The following is a 20,828-nucleotide window of genomic DNA, read 5'->3' as shown; positions in this document are numbered from 1 at the left end:
CTGAGGATTTTTATGTTTTATTGTAGTACAGCGATATTTCAAGAGAAGTCCAAGGTCCCTCTGAGAATGGAGTGATATTTCAAAAATGCTCGCTGGTAAGTTTCCAGGGGAGAAAATAATTGGATTTCCCCTCCCCCAAATCTCCAAAGTCATCATGTGTTTAGGAACTAGCGAACAGTAGTAGGTCTGGACAATGAAGAGAACAGGAGAACTGAGCTTGCATGGCCTCTCTAGGTTTGTTGGGGTAATTTGATTGCAAAAGCCTAGCGGTCAGAGCAGGGATGAAAGGGTGGTATATTATACTCGGTGTATGTGTCTGTGTGTGTATGTGTCTGTGTGTGTCTGTGTGTGTGTCTGTGTGTGTGTGTCTGTGTGTGTGTGTCTGTGTGTGTGTGTCTGTGTGTGTGTCTGTGTGTGTCTGTCTCTCTGTGTGTGTCTGTCTGTGTGTGTGTGTCTGTGTGTGTGTCTCTGTCTGTGTGTGTCTGTGTGTCTGTGTGTGTGTCTCTGTCTGTGTGTGTCTGTGTGTCTGTGTTTGTGTCTCTGTGTGTGTGTGTGTCTGTGTGTGTGTTTCTCTCTGTGTATGTGTCTGTGTGTGTCTGTGTGTGTGTCTCTCTCTGTGTATGTGTGTGTGTGTGTGTGTGTGTTTGTATGTACATAGAGACCAGAGGAGGATGTTAGGTGCCTTCCTTAATCACTTCCTTGTCTGTTGAGAGAGCACCTCTTACTTGAACCAGAGCTCACTGGGGCAGCTTGTCTAGCTACTCAGCTTGCTCTGGGGATCTGGTCTCTTCTTGGCATTTACATCAATTCTGAGGATCTGAACTCTGGTCTTCATACTTGCACATCTAATGATTGACCCACTGAGCCATCTCCCAAGCCCGAGGATAACATTTTCTAACAACACTGTGAACTAGGGGCAGGCCTTTAATGCCAAGGCCTTTGGGATGAAGGGGATGCAGATTTAAACATAGCAGGTCATACATATGATGAGGCTGAGCCTGGGAGGAGAAGACCAGCCTGGAGGAGGGGAAAGCAAATGACCCTCAGAGCTCTGGCTGTGGAGTCAGGGCTGTATCTTTAGTGACTCAGGTCACTATTTTGGAGTACCAGCTGCCACAGTGTCCCTATCCTAAGTTTGGTACTCAGGAGATTTCTTTGTGGAAATGAGTTCACTGCATCTCAGGGCTCTGGTTTCTCTGAAGTCGACTCTAAGTCATAGATTGATATGTGAGGGTCAACAACCCGGCTCCCAACTCTCACATCTGGTGGAACCTGATAGAGTCTGGGATCCTCTTCAAGACTTATGGGTCATCACAGGAAGCTAGGCCAACAGGGGCCTGACCTCACCCACTTTCCTCCTGCCCTAGGTGTCTGGGCAGAGAGAATCACAGACCATGCACGTGCAGCTGTCAGTGAACAACACCAGGACGCCCACGTCAGCCAACCTTTCAGACCTGCTTGTGCTAGATGAGATCACTGGCCTCACCGTGAAGGAGTCGTCTGGAAATAAGACTCAGGATGGAATCCAGACTTTCAGAAAGAGCTTTCTGCAAGGTAGCCACAGATCCTTCAGGCCGCTATGGATTATGTGTTAGAATGTGTTTCCTGTGTTTCCCTCGGAGAGGGTCACAGCAGAGCTAGCCTACCATGGCAAACCAGGACACCCCCCTTCCCTGGCTCCCTTTCAATGCCTTTTCCAGCTGTGGGCCTCACTGCCTACCCTTTGCTTTCCAGCATCTTTCATGGCTCTTGCTCCTGTTGGGTCATGCCTGTTCTGACCCTGTCCCTCAGACAGTACTGGGTGGTCCCTTTGTCCTACTTATAACATACATAGCTCTATTCCATGAGGATTAATCTTAGGGCTACCTTTCCTGGAAGTTCTACTTGATTTCTGACTCCAAGCCATCCTCCTGCCTCTACTCAGGGACATTCTCTTGACTGTCCTTACTCTAGCCATGCCTCACCCTAACTACTAACTAAATGCTGCTCCTCCACCAGGGCACACATGTCCTTGCCTGCATCAAGCATGGCGCCATCCACTGGGCAAGGTCAGGGTCACAGCGATGTTGAGAGATATCCACATAATCTAGCTTGGCTTGAGGAGGTGCCCTGGGTTTGTGGACACTGTGCCATCTTTTAATTCTTGGTGCTGTTTTCTCCCATTTATTCCAAGCTTTTGCTCTGACCTGGAGACTGTGTTCCCTGAGAACACAGCCCAAGTCACCTGTTCCCGAGCTTATCCAACTGGTGCACAGTGGTGGCTTTCAAGTTAGGATACAGGCAACCCATCATCCAATGACTGACTCTAAAATCAACTAGCCCAGCAGACTCTAGTTTCCTGCTTCCCTGGCTCCATTACCATCATCATCCTTTGACTCCCTTCCCCCATTTTTATTAAAAAAAAAAAAAGTGTAATTTAGCCTGACTGAGAGCCAAGTACTTTTACTTACGACCTGCCTGATCTCAGTCACAGTGTCTCTTGCACACTAGAGAAGGGAACAGGTTCTTCATGTTAAACCTCAGCACCCTCTGGGGGCCTGTGCAGGGATGCTCTGGGGGTAAGGACTATGGTCTGGGGAGGTGGTTGAGACTGCCTTCCCCTTCTCAATGTCTTAGCTTTTATCCTTGTGAGAAGGCAAAGTGGACGTGTTGATTTTTCTAGACAAACTGATCCGCAGGCTCCATGCCCATCTCCCCCGCTTTCTACCCAGGGGTCTTGCTGTCTTTAAGTTAAGCTTGGTAGATTAGCTCTGTCATCCACCTGCTGGACTGGCACCCTCAGGAGCTGAGGGTCCTGCTTTCTGTGTGTAACCCTTCTGTGAGAGCTCAGAGGAGTGTGCTACAGACTGAGAAAGGGCCTGAGAGACCAGCCTTGCTTCCAGCAGAGTGTGCTGCCTGCTTGTGTCTGGGAGGCCTCGACCAAATTCTAACTTCCTTTCCCCATTGGATCACTCCCAGAATCCCCTAGAGTGTATGAAATCCAGATGTGTGTTGCTGGGGATCTGGGCTTGTGAGTAGTTGTGGCAGGTACAGGATTGCAGGGGCCAGGGTTGTGGCTAAGCTAGGGGGAAAATGGCCTGGTGTAGGGAGGCCTGTCCCCTTCTTCACTTGTGCTTACTGTCTCTGAGCAGTGGGAGAGTGCTACTCTGTCAGCTACATGGCCTCGCTGGACCCCACAGCCTTTGGGACTGGACAGAGCCTGGATCTTCCTGCAAGGCTCATCTTTCAGAGCCCCTCACAGGTAACCCTGTCACCCTTGCTTGGGTCCTACCACTGCCCTGGATGGGTGTTTCGGTGTACTGATCACAAGGGCACTGGAACAGTTCTTTCTCCCTCCCTCCTTCCCCCCTCCTTTCCCTATCTCCCTTCTTACCTTCTTCCCTCCCTCCTCCCCTCCCTCCCTCCCTCCTCCCCTCCCTACCTCCCTTCTTCCCTTCTTCCCTCCCTTCTTCCCTCCCTTCTTCTTCCCCTCCCTCTCTCCCTTCTTCCCTCCCTTCTTCCTTCCCTCCCTCCCTCCCTCCCTCTGTCCTCTTTCCCTTCTTCCATTCCCTGGGTAGATGTCACCTGCTAACTTGGGCAGCTTCCCTGTTAAAACCCATCTCCCCTTCCATTCTCTCCCATGGTCCATATTAATTAGTTTTTCCAGCCACCTTTGAGTTCGATGTGGCTCCCATTTTACAAATGAGACAGCCGAGTCACCCAGAGATGAACACCTCACCTGAGTTTGGATTGACAGCAATGCCCCAACCCAGTTCTCCACAGAGAGCTGTGCCCCCTGCCCCTCAGGACATGGGTTTCAGTTGCCACAGTCTCCAGTAGAGGAGCTAGAGGGACGAACCCCACATCACCCAGCAGCCAGAGGCTGTTATAGCTGAACTCAGGTGTGTGGGTTGGACGTGGGTCAGACTCCATGAGACTGGAGCATTTCTTTTTTCTCTTTTCCCAGAACAGAACTCAGCTAAAAGCCCACTTTACCATCACAGTGGAAGAAAAGATAATGGTAAGACAACGTTCACATCCATCCTGGTCTCATGCCCACCTAGGCTCATGCTATGTTGATGTTGGGTCCGACCTCAGAGCCAAGGGGAGGTGCTGGCCTCGGGCCTCACATCCCTGCTAGGTAGGAGTCTTAGGCCCTATGAGTCCTGAGACTAGTTCTCTTGGTGACCTTCTGTGGTGGTTAAGTTTGAGTGCCAGTCTGATGGGATTTAGAACTACCATGGAAATTATATCTGTTTCTGCTGCTGCAATAAAGCACTGTGGCCAAGGTAGCACACAGGAGGAAGAGTTTATTTCAACTTACTGTTCCAAAGAGATGAGAGTCAGTCATGGTAGAAGGCATGACTGCAGGACCAGGAAGCTGAAAGATGGTATCTTCAACCACACACACACAAAGCAAGTAGAGGCATGCTATGAACTCTCAAAGCTCTTTCAACAAGGCCATACCTCCTAAGAGTTCCATAACATCCTCCAAACAGTGACACTGACTGGGGACCTCAAATACATGACCTGTGAGGAAATTTCTTATTCACACTGCCACAAGGAACAAATCTCTTGGCATGTATGTAAGGAAGTTTCTAGATTGAATTAACTCGTGTGCAACATCCCATGGAGACTTGTCTTCCCAGATTGTACCAGGATGCTGTAGTCTGTAGGCATCCTCCTTGCCTCTGATGTTCACTAGCAATCTATTTCCTTTTTGCTTGGCAATGGGGCTCTTCCTAGCACACACACTCATTCGCCTGTGTCTAACAGGTGTGACTCACTCTGTGGGTTAGTCAGTCTTCTCCAGGAGTGGGGAGGAGGGATGGAGAAAGAGAGAGAGAGAGGGAGAGAGAGAGGAGAGTGATTCCATTATGTATATTGGCTCACAATGATGGAGAAATCCCTACATGCCAGCATGTGGCATAGTCCAAGTTGGAAGTCCTCAGGCCTGGGATGCTGATGGTATGACTCATCTGAGGATACAAGTCTGAGACTCTAGTGTCTATTGGTGTGTGGCTTATAGTCCTAGGCAGAACTATCTTGAATTCTGTGGTCCATGAACCAGACAAGAGTAATGCGTCCCTGCATCAGGAGACAGACAAACAGATAGACAGACTGATGCATCTTGCTCCTGTATTGGTTCCATTCTGGTCCAGCCAACTGGGTAGCATCTGTACATACTCACATGGAGTGGGTCTGGGTGTTGTCCGAGTCCACCCACAAGTAGGGTGGGTCTGGGGGCTCTTATCCACATTCATATACCGGGTATATCTTTCTGTTTTGTCTCGCCTGCTATCTCCCTCAGATGCACCCAAAGTCAGAATTTCTCCTGGTGTTTCTTAACCTCATCAGGCTGTGACCAAATTACACATATACATGCCACGCTTCTTCAGCATCTCAGGTCGCCTGAGCAGCTCACAAATGTGCAATCTTGTCATCTTTGACACAGGCTTTTGGGAGAGATTCCATTATTAAGTCGCCCTTATTTCATAGATGGGGAAACTGAGGTCATGTGGTTTGCCAAAGATCCTGCATTTAGAATGACATGTTCTCTGAGGCCACCCCTAGGCTTGGTGACCCCAGAGGCTAACAGTTGTTCTCATGGCTGAATTAGTGAAAGATGACTTGACTATCAGCTTGTCAGGACTTAGGGTCACTTAAAAGACACACTAGTAGACATGTCTATGAGAGCGTCTCTAGAGAGGTGTAACACTGAGTGTTGCCGTCACCGTCTCCATATGATGGGGGCTTGGACTAAGCACAAAGGAGAGAGCAGGCTGAGCAGCAGTGTCATTTCTCTCTGCTTCCTCAATGTGGATGCGCTGGGAGCAGCTGCATCTCGCTCCTGCTGCCATGATGGACTGTAACCTGGAAGAAACCCTTTTTCCTTTAAGTTGCTTTGTCAGGTGTTCTGTCATAGCAAGGAGTAAAGTAACTTATACAGCCACACAGCAAAGTTAGCCTAGGGGACAGGTGAAGTCTAGAGAAAGTCCTCAGTGACCTTCAGGTCCTCCCCAGGGGATTCCCCAGCAATGAGTCACAGGTGCTTCTGTGAACATTCTTTAGGGACTAAGCATCACACAGGTACCATGTACCTTGCTCACACCAATTCCTGACTCTGGGAGAAGAAGGAGGAGAAGGAGGAGGAAGAAAAGGAGGAGGAGGGAGAAGAGGAGGAGGAAGAGGGGGAGGGGGCAGGTGCGAATCAGGGATCTCACTATTTATACAACATGCAAAGTGAATGGTGGCCTCCCTCCCAGATGTGGTCCCCAGATGCTGGCCAAGGCCCAAGCTCAAAGACTGGCCTTTAGAGAAAAGAAGGACCACAAATCCAAGCTTGTTAACTCTTGCTCGGAGGGCTAGCAGATAATAGCATGGCCTTTGATTCCAGGTAGTCTAGTAGCAAACCCCACAGTTATGTGGTGACTCTCAGCATTTTCTTAGGGGCCAAAGCCCTGCTCAGAAGAGATGGAAAGGAAGCCGGATCTGGCATTTAGCAAGCCTGCAGTTCAGTGGGGGAAGTTAGGATGGAGATCACGGTTTTCTTTGTTGGTCTGAGATCTCCAGAGGAAAGAGCCTTATTCACCTTGTTCTGTGTCCCCTTTATTGCCTTACCTATTAGGTGATAATCATTCAGTAACTATCCCTTGATTGAGTTGATTGTCACCAATGATGATTGCCAGTCAGTTGAAGAGGTGACAGATGCCCTCATGACTGTGGTAAAGAACATTCTCTTAATGAATGTGCCCCATCTTCCAAGGCCTAGTCCTCCCACAAGGATGGAAAGAGCCCTTCTCCTGGGCTCAGGCTGCCTCTCACCTATACACTGCCTTTCGGAAGGAAGAGAGTGCCTGTGCAGGCTGCAGGCTGCCCCTCACCAGGTCCCCTTTGGGACCTGTTCAGGATCTCTGTGCAGACCTGAGGCATGTGAACATGAGATGCCATGGTATTGTGGGAGTAGCAAGCTTTACAACCATGCTGCCTGTTGTGAATCCTGACTCTTCGCTGTCTGTATGTGACCTTCAGCGTGTTCTAGCCTCTCTGGGCTGAGAATCAGAACGTGGATATCCATCCAGGCAAATCGGTTAGTCTATGCAGAGCACGGTGTTTCTTTAAGTCTGTGAACATCAGCACCTGTTCCTGGTGTCATTTTTATGTAGAAAGAGAGCAACAGCAACATGCCAGCATGATCAATCAGAATGACCATTGTCATAATGTCTCAGGCTCAGGTGTTGTACCTGGGGAGCCGCACTGGCATCAGAAGCGTCTGTGAGGCCCAGTGTGGTATTCTAGGGACTGGAGTCTGCTGTGCAGAGCTTCAGGGTTAAGCTAATGTTGACTATAGGATTGACACAACCTCCCTCAGGTTTCTTGGAGAGAGAACCTTGGCTCTGAGTGTGTTCCTCAGGTCTGACCCGGGCACCTTTAGAGGTGACGGGGGTGTACCGGTGGGAGACTGGTGGCTGGAGGAATACCAGTACTTTCATTAGACAGAACAAAGAATGCATCTGCTTGCTATGTGGCCATCATGCTGGAGCAAGTGGAAACTATCCTACACCTTTTTAATTTCCCACCTCAAGCTCACAAGCCACCTGGTTAAGGAAAACTAGGCCGCAAAAAATTTGGTTTACCACCCAAATCCCTGACCTCCTCTACCCCCTGGTCTCTGAGAGTATCCCACAGAGCTAGACATGAACTGCAGGTCTTGGATTCCTCCAGACTCACCTGCTGTTTGTAGACTGGGCACTACCAACTGGCAGGCACCTGGATGGCAGGTTGCAATGCTTGTTGGGAAGGGTCCCAGGAACCATGGAGACACACACACACACACACACACACACGAGAAAGAGAGAGAGAGAGAGAGACAGAGACAGAGAGACAGACAGAGAAACACAGAGAAAAAGAGAGATAGACAGAGAAACACACACACTCACAAGAGGGGGGGGAGAGAGAGAGACAGAGAGAGAGACAGAGATAGACAGACAGAGAGACAGAGACAGAGAGAAAAAGAGAGACAGACAGACAGACACACACACACACACACACACACACACACACACACACACACGGAGTGTTAGTGTTAGTTTTGCCAGTAGTCACAGTGGCCAGAGTCACTCAGAGTCCACTGCCAGCAGTCCTCCCAGGGAGATAGAGAATTCATCTGTGTGTTTATTCAGTAGAGTGGTGTTTTATTAAATGGAGAGAAGACAGCGTCTGTGTAGATTTAGAGCCAAATGATGGATCTCTTGAAAGAATGACAGAGGTGAATGCTCTAGTCAAGCCAACATATAAATAGATAAAGTAAGATATAGAAAGTCAATATGAGTAATAGTCTGAAGAATTTGAATATAAACCCCACGGGATTTTACTTCTAAAAACAACAGAAATAAAGATAAGTGAGAAACTTGAGGAGGTATTTATAGTGTACTTAAAAGACAAGTGTCCTCATACGTAAAGAGCACGTGTTAGTTAATAAGAAGATGAAAGTGGCTAGCTATGAAGTGAGAATTCTCAAACATATGGTTTTACAGGGAGCCCTTGAAGCTGAGGTGGTGGCAGACAGTAATCATATCATCACTATTGGTTTTTCTGTCACCTCACTTTCCAGCCTTCAGAGGATCCTTGTCCTGACCTCAGCTATAGGAATCTAGTTGTCTTCCTCAGAACACAGAGCTTCCTGTGCTCTTTCCATAGGGTATTCTTACTGAGGCTTCATCAGCTAAGTTAATCCTCTCGACTCCTTCAAGGGCCCCTGGGACCCTCTGTTTTTTGAGTCTTTCTCTCAGGCATCCCTCAGAACTCAGACCAGCATCTCTGACTCTGGTCATCTCCTCTCCCCAGACTGGTTGTTTGGCCCCTGCTGGACTTTCATAGCATCACAGCTTTGGGCTTACTCCTCTGGTTGGCACTTGATACTTGTTTGTTGACAAAAGAGACATTTTGCCTAGAAGATGCCTTAGGATGATCTGGCCTGTGTCTTCATTTTATCCGAAGAGAAGCAGCTGCAGAGATCCTGGGCACGGCCATGATTGTGATGCTCTCCAGCACCCTGACTGTGAGGAAGCCTCTGATGTTGCCTGAGCCAAGCTCTGCTCTATTGGAATTAGCAAGTGTATTAGCCAGGGTTCTTAAACCAGTAACACAGATTCATTTAAAGGTGTTTATTAGATTGGTCTGCACAAGATGGTCTATACCAATGGTTCTCAACTTTCCTAATGCTATGACCTTTTGATGCAGTTCCTCATGTTGTGGTGACCTCAGCCATAAAATTGATATTTTATTACTACTTTAATACTATTTTATTACAGTAATTTTGCTACTGTTATGAATCATAATATAAATATTTGCTACGCAGAATATATAATATGTGAACCCTGTGAAAGGACGTTTCAACTCCCAAAGTGATTGAGACCCACAAGTTAGAAACCGCTGAGGACCCAGTAGCTTCTCTGCACACCAGACTGGGTGCCTCAGTAATCCAAAAGTAGCTCTGAAGTATAGAGGATTCCTGGAGTCTCTGGTCCTCACCCCATCTTGGAAGCTGGGCTCCCATGTCGGGAGTGGGGTGGAGGTGGCAGCAGTGGCCGGGCCAGTGGCAATGGGATGGATGAACTTTCAAACAGAGTAGATGAACTCACCATCAAGAAGGCAGAAAATGAAGCCTCCCCGCTCAGATACCTTTTATGTGGACAGCCACACGCTTAGTGTGAGTGGGTCTTCTTACTTAAAATGATCGAGAAAAATCCCTCAGGGCTGTGCCCAGCAGTTTGTGTCCTAGTTGATTTCAGATCTAGCCAAGTTGACAACAAATATGATATATCACAACGAGGCTGCATTAGGGCATGCGATGTATGATTGACACTTTCTGCAGTTGGTCTGAACATTCACTCATCACTCGGAGGCCAAGAATCTCTTTGCTGTCACTGATGCCCCTCCAGGTCACTGGGACAAGGGGCAGCGAGGCACCTTCCTGCCTGCTTCTTGAATATGGAGGCCAAGCAAGAGGTTTAAAACTTGCTGAAACCTTTTCCTGGAGTCTTGTGTGTCCCCTTTTCCCGTGTTTGGGGGAATAGGTGGACATAGAAAGACACCATGTGTGCTCCCCATTTCCTGCATTTTGGGCATAGGGGACATGGAAAGTCATCATGTGAGCCCCTGTTTCCTGTGTTTAGAGGCATCAGTGGGCAGGATTACTGTGTGGCCACTGGACTTCCGGAGAGCTCTCTTTACCCAGCCTCTGCACACACCAAAGCTGAACAATGACAGCTTCCAGCCTTCCAAGCCTATAGATACATTCATTACATAATTGAAACCAAACTTTCTAAACAAGCCTTTATTGTGTCTTTGAAATGCAGTATTGAATTCTTGTCTTTTCAAGTCTTCCTTGAAAGGCCTTTTTGTGCAGTATCGCTCCTCATAAACGCTAGGAAGAATCTCTCAGAGGCAAGACTGCAGCGAGTGTGTGATTAAAGGGGTGGGCACGGTGAGCGATGAGTCTTTGCAAGAGGCGGTGGGGGGAGTTAGTGTGTTCAGTGGGTGGAGGCAGTCACTTCTTAGACACTTTTTCTTTCTGACACTTAGGGATGAGGACTTGAGGTTGGATCTAATGCTCTAACAGCCTCAGTTTTGGTTCCTGTCTCATTAGAGGGTTTCGGTCACCCTGGTAGAGAGGTCCCACTGGTGCCAGCCTTCCAAGAGTGTTCCACTGTTGGCTCTAGTTTGCACACATCCACTCTGTCACTCAGTCCTCCATCCATTTAATGTTGCCTAGATGTTCCTCTAACCTGAACCCTTTTCTGCACACAGTAGTAATGGCAGCTCAGATATCCTGGGATGACTCAGAAGTTAACAGCACTGGCTGCTCCCTAGAGGACCCAGGTTCAAATCCCAATGTCCACACGGAAGCTCACAACTGTCAAAAACTCTAATTCCAGGGGACCTGATACCTTCACACAAATGTACATGCAATGCGCATGAAATAAAAATAAATCAAGTTAAAAAAACATCCCCCCTTAAATAAAAAGAGGTTTTGACTGATGGTGAGGTGTTTCAGGTTTTGTAATGTGAATGCTATGTGTGTATGTATGCATATGAGTGTGTGTGCATAAGTATGTATGTGTGCATGTGTGTATTTGTGTATTGTGCATATGTATATGTGTACAGGTGTGCATGTGCATGTGTGTATGTGTGCATGTGTATGCGTATACATATGTGTGTGTATATGCATACATTTGTACACATAATAACAAAATAGGAGATTTACTGGCATTGATATTATGTGACTCAAGTATTGTGCACCTATTGCTACTATATCGTTCTAGAACATTCCCATCACTCCCAGAGCTTGAAATTCTGCACCCAGAAACAGTCACTCTCATCTCTTCTCTCCCAGCCCCTGGCAACCAGTCTCTTGCCTTCAGTCTCTGTGGTTTGTGGACTCTGGGTATTTCTCAGCACCTGTATTTTGTCTCTGTTTTATGCTACCTGGGGATCCTCTACCTGATTGTGGAACCAGGTGGTGGTAGCATGAGGGATCCCAGACTCCCTTCTTTCCATGCAGGTTCTGCCTAACCATGGTCTCCACGCAGCAGGCTTCATCGGAGCCTTCCTCATCTCCCTCCTCCTGACCTTGGCAGCCTTGTTCTTCCTGGCACAGGGTCGGTGTCTGCAGGGAAGCATGCTCTCTAGATGCCGGGTGAGTCTCCCTCCCAGGAATGCTCTGATTGGCAGTGATGTGAGGTAGACACTCATCCTTTAGCCTGATGTGTCTCAACTGTGGACCAAGTCAGACTCTACTGTTGATCTAAGGAAGATTCTCACCTTGCTTGTCCCAGGACACAAACTTATCATTAACCCTAGGGCTGTCGATGTATCTCAATGGTAGAGTAATCATCTAGCCTGTGCCAGGACAGTCCACAGCATTGCCAGTAGATAAGCAAATTAATTCATTCATTAATTAAGCAAAAGCTTCTAGGATTATTTCTTTAAATATTATTTTCATTAACACACACTTGTGTGAATTTATCAGGCAGAGTGTGGTAGGTTGACATGTGTGTGCAGCGTGTAATGTGCTGTTAGGCATAGCATACCCATCACCTCAGGCATTCATCATTTCTCTGTGTGAGGAAATGTACATGCTGTCTTTAGCTAGTGTGAACTATGTGGCACCTTCTTGGTGACTAGGCTGCTCCCCTGTGCTACAGAACTTGCCAGCATTTTCCTCCTGCCTATGCCAACATGGCTACCACTGGGCAGCGTCTTCATATCCTCCCCTGAACCCTCCCCAAACCTGCTAATCCTCACTCTGCTCAACCTCTTACACTCATCTGCATGGTAGCTTTATTCTACCTATAAATCAAGCCCTGTTTTCTGTCACCTGACCTTGGTCTGGCTTGTGAGTCCCTCATGACCTGACTTATGTCTCATTTCTTCCCGTCCCTCACCTTACCCTCTGGGTGTACACAGCAACTGGCTTTCCTGAGGGAGCAGAGCTCTTCCTGATCACTCTAGTGGGCTCCTAATCCCTTCCTTAATCTTCCTTCATGTAACTCTTTCCTCTGCTTTAAACATTAACCAAGCATCTTCTTCCCCTGGGAATCATTGTGGATACTTCCTGGAAGATTGGGTCTCTCTCAGGGTCCTTTGACTGCTTTAAGAGATTCCACTTGGGATCTTTTAGACCTAAGCTTTTTCAGTACCCGATCTTCATTTCCACAGGAGTACACTCTGAGACCAGATTCAAAGGCACTCTATCCCAGGAAATAACACATTCAGGGCCTGACAGGAGGAGAGGATCACCAGCATTACCAAGTGTGTCCTTGAATGCCATCAAAGACACTTGGAGTCAACCTGCCTGAGGTGCTGGAGATAGGGCAGAATCAGATTCTGAGCCAATCCTCCTGCAGGCTGTGGTTGTGAGTTCTGTCTCACAGGCCTGTATGTACGTCAGGAAGCAGCCAGCAAGATCACGTCAAGGAGGCCACTTATGAGTTTTCCTCTGATGTGGAGGATGATGATGAAGGGCTTAAAAATTATTTCTCTGTGCATTGATGGTCCAGTATATGGAAATCTGTCAATGTAACCCACCATATAAACATACTGAAGGAAAAAGAAACATAATCATCTCATTACATGCAGAAAAAGCCTTTGACAAAATCCCTTCACAATAAAAGTCTTGGAAAGATCAGGACTACAAGGGGCAAGCCTAAATATAACAAAAGCAATTTATATCAGGCCAAAAACCAACATAAAATCAAGAGAACAGAAACTCAAACCAGTTCCACTAAAATTAGGAATATAACAAGGGTACCCACTATCTCCATTCTAATCAATATAGTTCTTGATGTTCTAGCTAGAGCAATAAGATATTTCAAGGAGATAAAGGTTATACAAATTAGAAAGGAAGAAGTATTGCTATCTACAGATGGTAAGATAGTATGTAACCCCAAAAATTCTACCAGGGAACTTCTACAGCTGATAAACATCTTAAGTGAAGTAGCTGCATGCAAGATTAAGTAAAAGAAAAAATCAGTTGTTCTTCTATATATAAATGACAAATGGGCTGAGAAAGAAATCAGGGAAACAACATACTATCCCTTCATAACATCCACAAATAATATAAGATATCTTGCGGAAATTCTAATCAAGCAAGAGGAAGACCTGTATGCTAACAACTTCAAGTCTTTGAAGAAGGAAATTGAAGAAGATATCAGAAGATGGAAAAGATCTACACGAAAGGCTCATAGATCAGTAAGATTAACACAGTGAAAATGGCCATTCTACCAAAAGCAAACTGTAGATCCAGTGCAATCTCCACCAACATTCCAATACAATTCTTTACAGACCTTGAAAGAATAATACTTCATATGGAAAAACCAAACAAAACAAAAAACCCAGAATAGCTTAAGCAGTCCTGTAAAATAAAAGAACTTCTGCAGGTATCACCACCCCTGATGTACTAGAGTTGTAGTAATAAAAACCACATGATAGTAACATAAAAACGGACACAGTTTTCAATGAAATCAAATGCCCAGATGCCAATCCACATACTTATGGACACCTGATTTTTGATAAAGAAGCCAGAAATATACAACAAATAAAAGAAAGTAACTTCAACAAATGCTGGTGGTCTAACTGGATGTCTGCAGGTAGAAGAATGCAAATAGGTCCATACCTATTATACTGTACAAAATGCCAAGTAGATCAAAGCTCTCAACATAAAACCAGATACACTGAACCTAATAGAAAAGAAAATGGGGACTAGTCTTGAACTCACTGGCAAAGGAGACAACTTCCTGAACAGAACACCAATAGCTCAAGCACTAAGATCAACAGTAAACGGGAAACTGAGAAGCTTCTGTAAAGGCAAAGGACACCATCAATAGGAACAAACAGCAGTCAGCAGAATGGGAAAATATTTTCACTAGATTCACATCTGACAGAGGGCTAATAGCCAAAATATATAAAGAACTCAAGAAGCTAGACACTGACAAACTAAATAGTCCAATTAGAAAATAGGTACAGATCTAAACACAGAGTCCTTGACAGAGGAATCTAAAATGGCTGAGAAACACTTAAAGAAATGTTCAGCATCCTTAGCCATCAATGAAAGGCAAGTCAAAACAACTTTGAGATTCCATCTTTCACATGTCAGAATGACTAAGATCAAAAACTCAAGTGGCAGCAGATGCTGGCAAGGATGTGGAGCAAGGGGACCACTCCTTCATTGCTGGTGGAAGTGCAAACTTGTGTTTTGGAAGCCAATATGGTGATTTCTAGGAAAATTGGGAATTGACCTACCTCAAGACCCAGTATACAACTCCTGGGCATGTACCTAAAGGAGGTTTCATCCTATTACAAGGACACTTGTTCAGTATGTTCATAGCAGCTTTATTCATAATAGTCAGAAACTGAAATCAACCTAGATGTCCCTCAACCGAAAAATGGATAAAGAAAATATAGTACATTTACACAATGGAGTATTACACAGCTGTTAAAAACAATGACATCATAAAATTTGTAGGCAAATGGATGGAAGTAGGAAAAAAACCCATCTTGAGTGAAATAATCCAGACCCAGAAAGATAAACATGGTTGTACTCACTTTAAGTGGATATTAGCTGTTAAATAAATTACAATCATGTTACAACCTACAGACTCAGAGAGGCTAAGTAACAAGGAGGGCTTAAAGGTTGGGGGACACACGGATCTCCCTGGGAAGGAGTGATAGAATAAATTTTGCAGGTGGACTGGGGGCAGGTGAGGTTGCAAACAAAGGATCAGGCAGTGGAGGAGGGAGAAAATACTGGGAGAAATGACTGGCACTGGGAAGCATTTTGGGGGCAAGTTGGAAATCTAGTGCAATGGAAACTCCATTGAATCCAAGAGAGTAACCATAGCAAAGACTCCCAGTAATGTGGGACATCAAGCCTGAACTGACCATCTGATATAGGCAGGCCTCAAGTGGAGGGATTGAGACACCATCCCAGCCGCAAAACCTTCTACCTACAGTTTATCCTGCTCTCAGAGTGTTCTGGAACCAGAGTCTAGCAGAATTGTCATTATAGAGACCAGTGAGACTTTTTCTGGTAACTGATGGGGGCAGATGCAGAGTCCTACAACCAAACCCTATGTAGAGCTCAGGCATCCTGGGGGGTGGGGGTGGGGAGGAAGGAGGAACCAGAGGGAGCATTGACACCGTGAGAACACAGTCCACAGTTAGCTGACTGGAACACATGGAGACTTGCAGACGTCAGGGAGCCTGTAGGGGTCTGACCTAGGTCCTCTGCATATATGTTATGGCTGAGTAGCTTGGTGTTCTTGTGAAAATCCCAACAGTGGGAGAAGAAGGGTAAACTGTGGTCAGGATGTAATATATGAGAAAAGAATATAAAACACAACACAACAAAAAATTATTCCCCTGTCATTTTAAATGTATATATTTTATTAATCCTTTGGGAATTTCACATAATGTATTTTGATCGTATTCGCTCCTCTAATCCTCCCCTAACTCTTTCCAAGTCCATCCCTGACTTTAAAAATAATCTAAGGAGTAAGGTTTGAGCTCCCATAACCTCCTAAAGGTGGGGCCATCCACTGGAGCAGAGTCAACCTACCAGGGTCATACCCATAAAGGAAACTGTCTCTGTCTTCCCAAGAAGCCGTCAACTGTGCAATAGTTCCTTAGTTAGGGCTGAGGGCTCATGACCATACATGGTGAGATGTTGACTGGCTTGATCTTGTACAGGTCTTGTGCAAGCAACTGCAGGTGCCATGAAGCTATGAGTGCTGCCATCCTGTCAAGTCCAGAAGACGCTCTTTCACCCTGGTGGTCCTCCTCCTCCTTCTTCTCCTCCTCCTCTTCCTCCTCCTCCTCCTCCTCCTCTTCTTCCTCCTCTTTCTCCTCCTTCTCTTCCCTTTCTCTCTCTTCCTCCCTCCCTCCCTCCCTCCCTCCCTCCCTCCCTCTCTCCCTCCCTTCCCCCCCCCCCCGTGTGTTCGATGTACATGTCTTCTCCTCAGGTGCCTCCCACCTTGTTTTTCTGAGGAAGGGTCTCTCATTAACCCAGAACTCAACAGTTAGGCTAGGCTGGCTGGCTGTGTGTCCCAGGGATCTGCCTTTCTCTGCCAGTGTCTGCCTCTGTACCCAGCTTTCTAAAAATGTGGGGTTTACAGCTCAAACTGGGGACCTTACATTTGTATAGGAAGCACTTTCCTGACTGAGGTATCTCCCCTCCCTGCCCCCACCCATCCAGTAGCAGAGTATTTATGGTTATGTCTCTGCATGTCTTTGCTTTGTTTACCCAACACTTCTGTGCTGCTGTTGAAATCAGCATCATTTTCATTTGCTGAGAACTGGAGGCTCTGACCAGGACAGGGGCTGGTCTGAGGTGGAAGGAGGCCAGCTTCTCCTACTGCACACACAGCCCTGCCTTCTCTCCCAGCAATGTTCTCTAGAAAGCCAAACCAGCTCACTCCACTTCTACAGGTTCAGCATCCTGAGAACAAGCTGGAACCCTCACCCTTCACCTCTGCTAACGGTGTGAGCCAGGACCTTTCCCTCAATGACCAAGTGGTTGACATCCTGACTTCTGAGGAGCCTGGGAGCATGCTTCAAGCCCTAGAAGAGTAAGAGTCCCCAGTCATATCTGCTCTCAGGAGGTGATGGGTTGGGGGCAGCAGGCGTGGAGTGTCCTTTGTGGGTTTACTTGGTCATTCATTCATCACTTGGTGGTTAGAATGGAAGGGTTGCTAGGCATTGATACTATTGGGCCAGCTGGATGCAGAAAGAGGAGGCACTGCCGGAGCCTTGGAAATGCCCCCTGGAGGAGGTGACATCATGACTGGTATTTGATGCTGTAGTAGAAGCTTCCAAGGGGAGTGAGAGGAAACACTTCGGGCATAAGGAAGAAAGGGAGGTACAAGGTTGGGAAGGAGCAAGGGATATTTGTGAAATCTCAACCGAAGAGTGTGCTGGGTGTTTGTTTACTGAATACAGAAAACAGGGAAGAAATGGCTGTTTGAAAAAGAGGCCAGCCCAGGTGCCCACCTTGGTGTGCTGGGTAGAACTCTTTTTTTTGTTGATAAAGACCTGCCCTGTGCTGTCTCCATCCTGCCAAACCCTGGCTGAAAAGGATGTAAACTTGGGGTGGGGTGTTGTTTTCCCCTTACCTAAGGACTTGAAGGTTAGTTACCCTTCCGGGTGCGTTGCTCGCAGTTTAGCTGTAATTCCTCCTCGGACAAAAGCTATATATACTGAGACTGACTCATGGAACTTTTTAAGCTACTTGTCCTTGGCAGTGAGGACTCTGCTCTACTGTGGGTTAGGGAGGTGCTCCTCTCTTGTTCAGTAGCTCTGTGAGTCAGCCAGGCCTGGAGCCTTGGGTGTACAGGACCGACCTCACTCAGTGGTGAGGCCCAGGGCTCCATACATTTCTGGATTTCAGGGTAGTGTGCGTGGCTTGGGTAATTAGGCTTTGGAAAGCTGTTCACAAGCCTGTCTGCCTTTTTCTTGCTTAGTTCTCTAATTGGAATGCCAACGATGGCAATTAAAATTTGCCACCCTGTCTTAGGAAGGCAGACATGGGTGGGAAGCTGAAATGTAAGCTCTTGCTGGGAACCAAAAACACCATCTCGTATGTTGTGATATGGACACAAGCAATTATCAAAGCATCTCCTAGCCAAAAGTAAGGTGTTCCCCTCATCCCCAGTATGAACATGAAGGGTTGGGTGGAGCCATCCAACTTGGGTTACTGACAGCTTTAATTTACACATGCAGGACTCTGCGTGCTTCTGACCCCGTGAAGCAGGAGCACGTCCGCCCTCTGCTTCTGGTTTGAACTCAAGGTATGAAGGCTATGAGAAGCCTAGTCTCCTCCTTCGCCACCACAGGAAACGCTCCACAGTGGTGCACCATGCTTACTTTGATGCCACAGTATTGACATTTTTAGTTACTCTTGGACTCTGGAGCCTTCCTTTTGTTTCTTCTTGATTGCTGATCTTACTTTGTCGGGAGGAGTGTTTCACATTGATCAGCAAGCATGGACTGTGAGCACTCAGCCCAAGAGTGAAATTCATCCCTCCTCCTCTCGGCGCCTCACCCTCCTCCCCCAGCTCCGTCTTTTAAAATGACTTTATTATTATGGGTGTTCTGCCTGTGTGTACGTCTGAGCAGAATGTGCATGTGTGTGGTGCCCACAGAGGCCTGAAGATGTTGGATCTCATGGGACTGGAGTTACGGAAGGTTGTAAGCTTCTGTGTGGGTGCTGGGGATTGAACACAAGTCCTCTCGAAGACCAGCCAGTGGCCAGTGGAGTGAGCCATCTCTCCACCTCTCCACCCCAGTACAGTCTTAAAATTTATCGACTCAACTGTGTTTCAGCATCACTGGCTAGACACTGGTTTGAGTACCTACTCAGTCAGCCAGTCAGTCTGTCAGTCTGTCTGTCTGTCTGTCTGTCTGCTTGCCTATCTGCCTGCTTACCTATCTGCCTTCTTTTTCCTCTCTCCCTCCCTTCTTTTCCCTCCCTTCCTCCCTACCCCCCTCCTTTTCCCTCCCTCCCTTCCTCTCTCTCTTCCTCTCTCCCTTCTTCTCCCCCTTTTCCTCCACTTGTCAGTTACCTTTTATCTTTCTGTGTTGACCTCCACTGAGGTTTTGGAGCTCCCACAAAGAAAATGTCAGGGGCTTAGTTTGCATGGAAATCAGCCTCTCATGAGTTCCTTACTAAAAATAGCCATTTTTTCTAGTAAGTCATTTATCCTGCCTGCAATTCTCACTGGAGGTTTAGCTGGGATTCTTACCCTGCAGACGGGCATGGAGCTTGATTGTTGCCACATTTCCAAGACTAGGTGGCACTGTGCCCTTTCCCCCACTGCTGGCTTACTCCTGACAGAGCATGCCCTGGGCCTGCTCGCATGTTCAGCTTTGCATCGTTTCTTCACAGGCCACCTCTCACAAAAAGGATTGGAGAACTGCTTTTATCCTTTGGTTTTTATCAGGGTCCCTGACTGGGGTTACAGTGGAAGTGGGCTTGGTCCCAATGCATGCTGGGACCTACTATGAGGAAGGAGAAACTGAGTAGCTTGCCTGATCACAGAAGGTTCTAGAAACGTCGTATGTGTGCTTCCAGTAATTTCATATCACCCAGACTGAAAAGCTGGTGACACCAAGCATCTGGAATCATATGAAATTCTCACTTCTGCTCAATTTTCAGACAAGTGAGTTGCCATTAGGACAGGCTTCAGTGGTTTGCCTGAGGTCATGAGGGTGGCAATGGACTTGTACCCAGTCCAGAGTGCTTACAGATCCATTGAGCTGCTGATGAATGGCGTCTTAGAAGTATCAAGTGCAGATGCTGCTGAGACAGAACATAAGATGTTCAGAGCTGTCTTTCTGTCTCTGGTTTTCTTCCCTTACTGAGCGCTGAGCTCTTGCTGCGGCTCCTGTGCTGTCTGGAGGTTGTTTTGTATGCGGCAGCTGTGTAGGGAGTATTTGTTGTGCTGGAGTTGTAAATACACATATTGAGTCATTTTTTGTGTGTTAACCATATGGTTCATTTGGATTTTTACAATGCTCATCTTTTTTTTTTTTTCCTTTCAAGTATTCTGCAAAGCAATGCCTGTGGTCCTCCTCTGTGAAAGCCCACAGCCTAGGAAGATGGAGCCATTTGCTGGTTTCTTTGGGTCATTTATTGTTTGGGGTTGCTTCTTCATGCTTAGAACACTTTTAAAAAATAATTAATTGACAGGTATTTTAGCAGATCCTGGCTGTGGTCCTGGTAGGTGCTCAACATAGCAGTGGGCACTACCTGGATATTGGGTTTTGTCTTTGTACTGTATACATGGGCAGAATACAAATACCTTGGAGCAGGGACTCAAGGCTCCTCCTTCTTCCTATCTTCCTCTTCTTGGAGACTGGGTCTCATGTAACCTAAGCTAGCCTCAGAAGTTGCTATGTGACCAAACGTGAATATAACTATTGATCCTCCTGCCTCCATATCCCCAGTGCAGGGATTCCAGGAATGCAGCATCACGCCTGGCCCGGGAGTAAGAGAAGATCCATTAAGCTGAACGATGGTGGCAGCACATATTAGATGTGGGATGGGGTGTGGCCATCCAAGAGTCAGACACAGTAGGTCAAATTAGCAGCCGCATGGGCACAGTGCATTGGGGAGTCATACAGAGCTAGGGAAACTTCCCTCTGCAGCCGTAGCACCCCCATACTGTATACTCCAAACTACTTCTCTTCATAGCATTCCTGGCTGCTAGAAGTGACTACACATACAGGAGTGGTGAGACAAACAGACAGAGACACAGACACAGACATAGAGACAGACAGAGATAGAGGGA

At 46.9% G+C, this 20,828-nt stretch overlaps 1 protein-coding gene across 1 annotated transcript in view; it reads left to right on the top strand.

Moving 5' to 3' along the window:
- Evc2 (EvC ciliary complex subunit 2) overlaps window positions 1–20,828 on the top strand; it is a 95,561-nt gene that overhangs the window by 8,605 nt on the left and 66,128 nt on the right. The window contains exons 2-7 of the mRNA XM_028758207.1: window positions 27–95; window positions 1,368–1,554; window positions 3,132–3,241; window positions 3,947–4,000; window positions 11,546–11,680; window positions 16,969–17,108. Of these exons, the coding sequence (XP_028614040.1) occupies window positions 27–95; window positions 1,368–1,554; window positions 3,132–3,241; window positions 3,947–4,000; window positions 11,546–11,680; window positions 16,969–17,108 (695 nt within the window). The remainder of the gene's footprint in view (window positions 1–26; window positions 96–1,367; window positions 1,555–3,131; window positions 3,242–3,946; window positions 4,001–11,545; window positions 11,681–16,968; window positions 17,109–20,828) is intronic.

Source organism: Grammomys surdaster, unplaced genomic scaffold (assembly GCF_004785775.1).
Source record: "Grammomys surdaster isolate TR1022 unplaced genomic scaffold, NIH_TR_1.0 126187, whole genome shotgun sequence".
Lineage (NCBI taxonomy): Eukaryota > Metazoa > Chordata > Mammalia > Rodentia > Muridae > Grammomys > Grammomys surdaster.
Note: the sequence above shows the minus strand (reverse complement) of the source record. Positions and strands in the feature narration are given on the sequence as shown.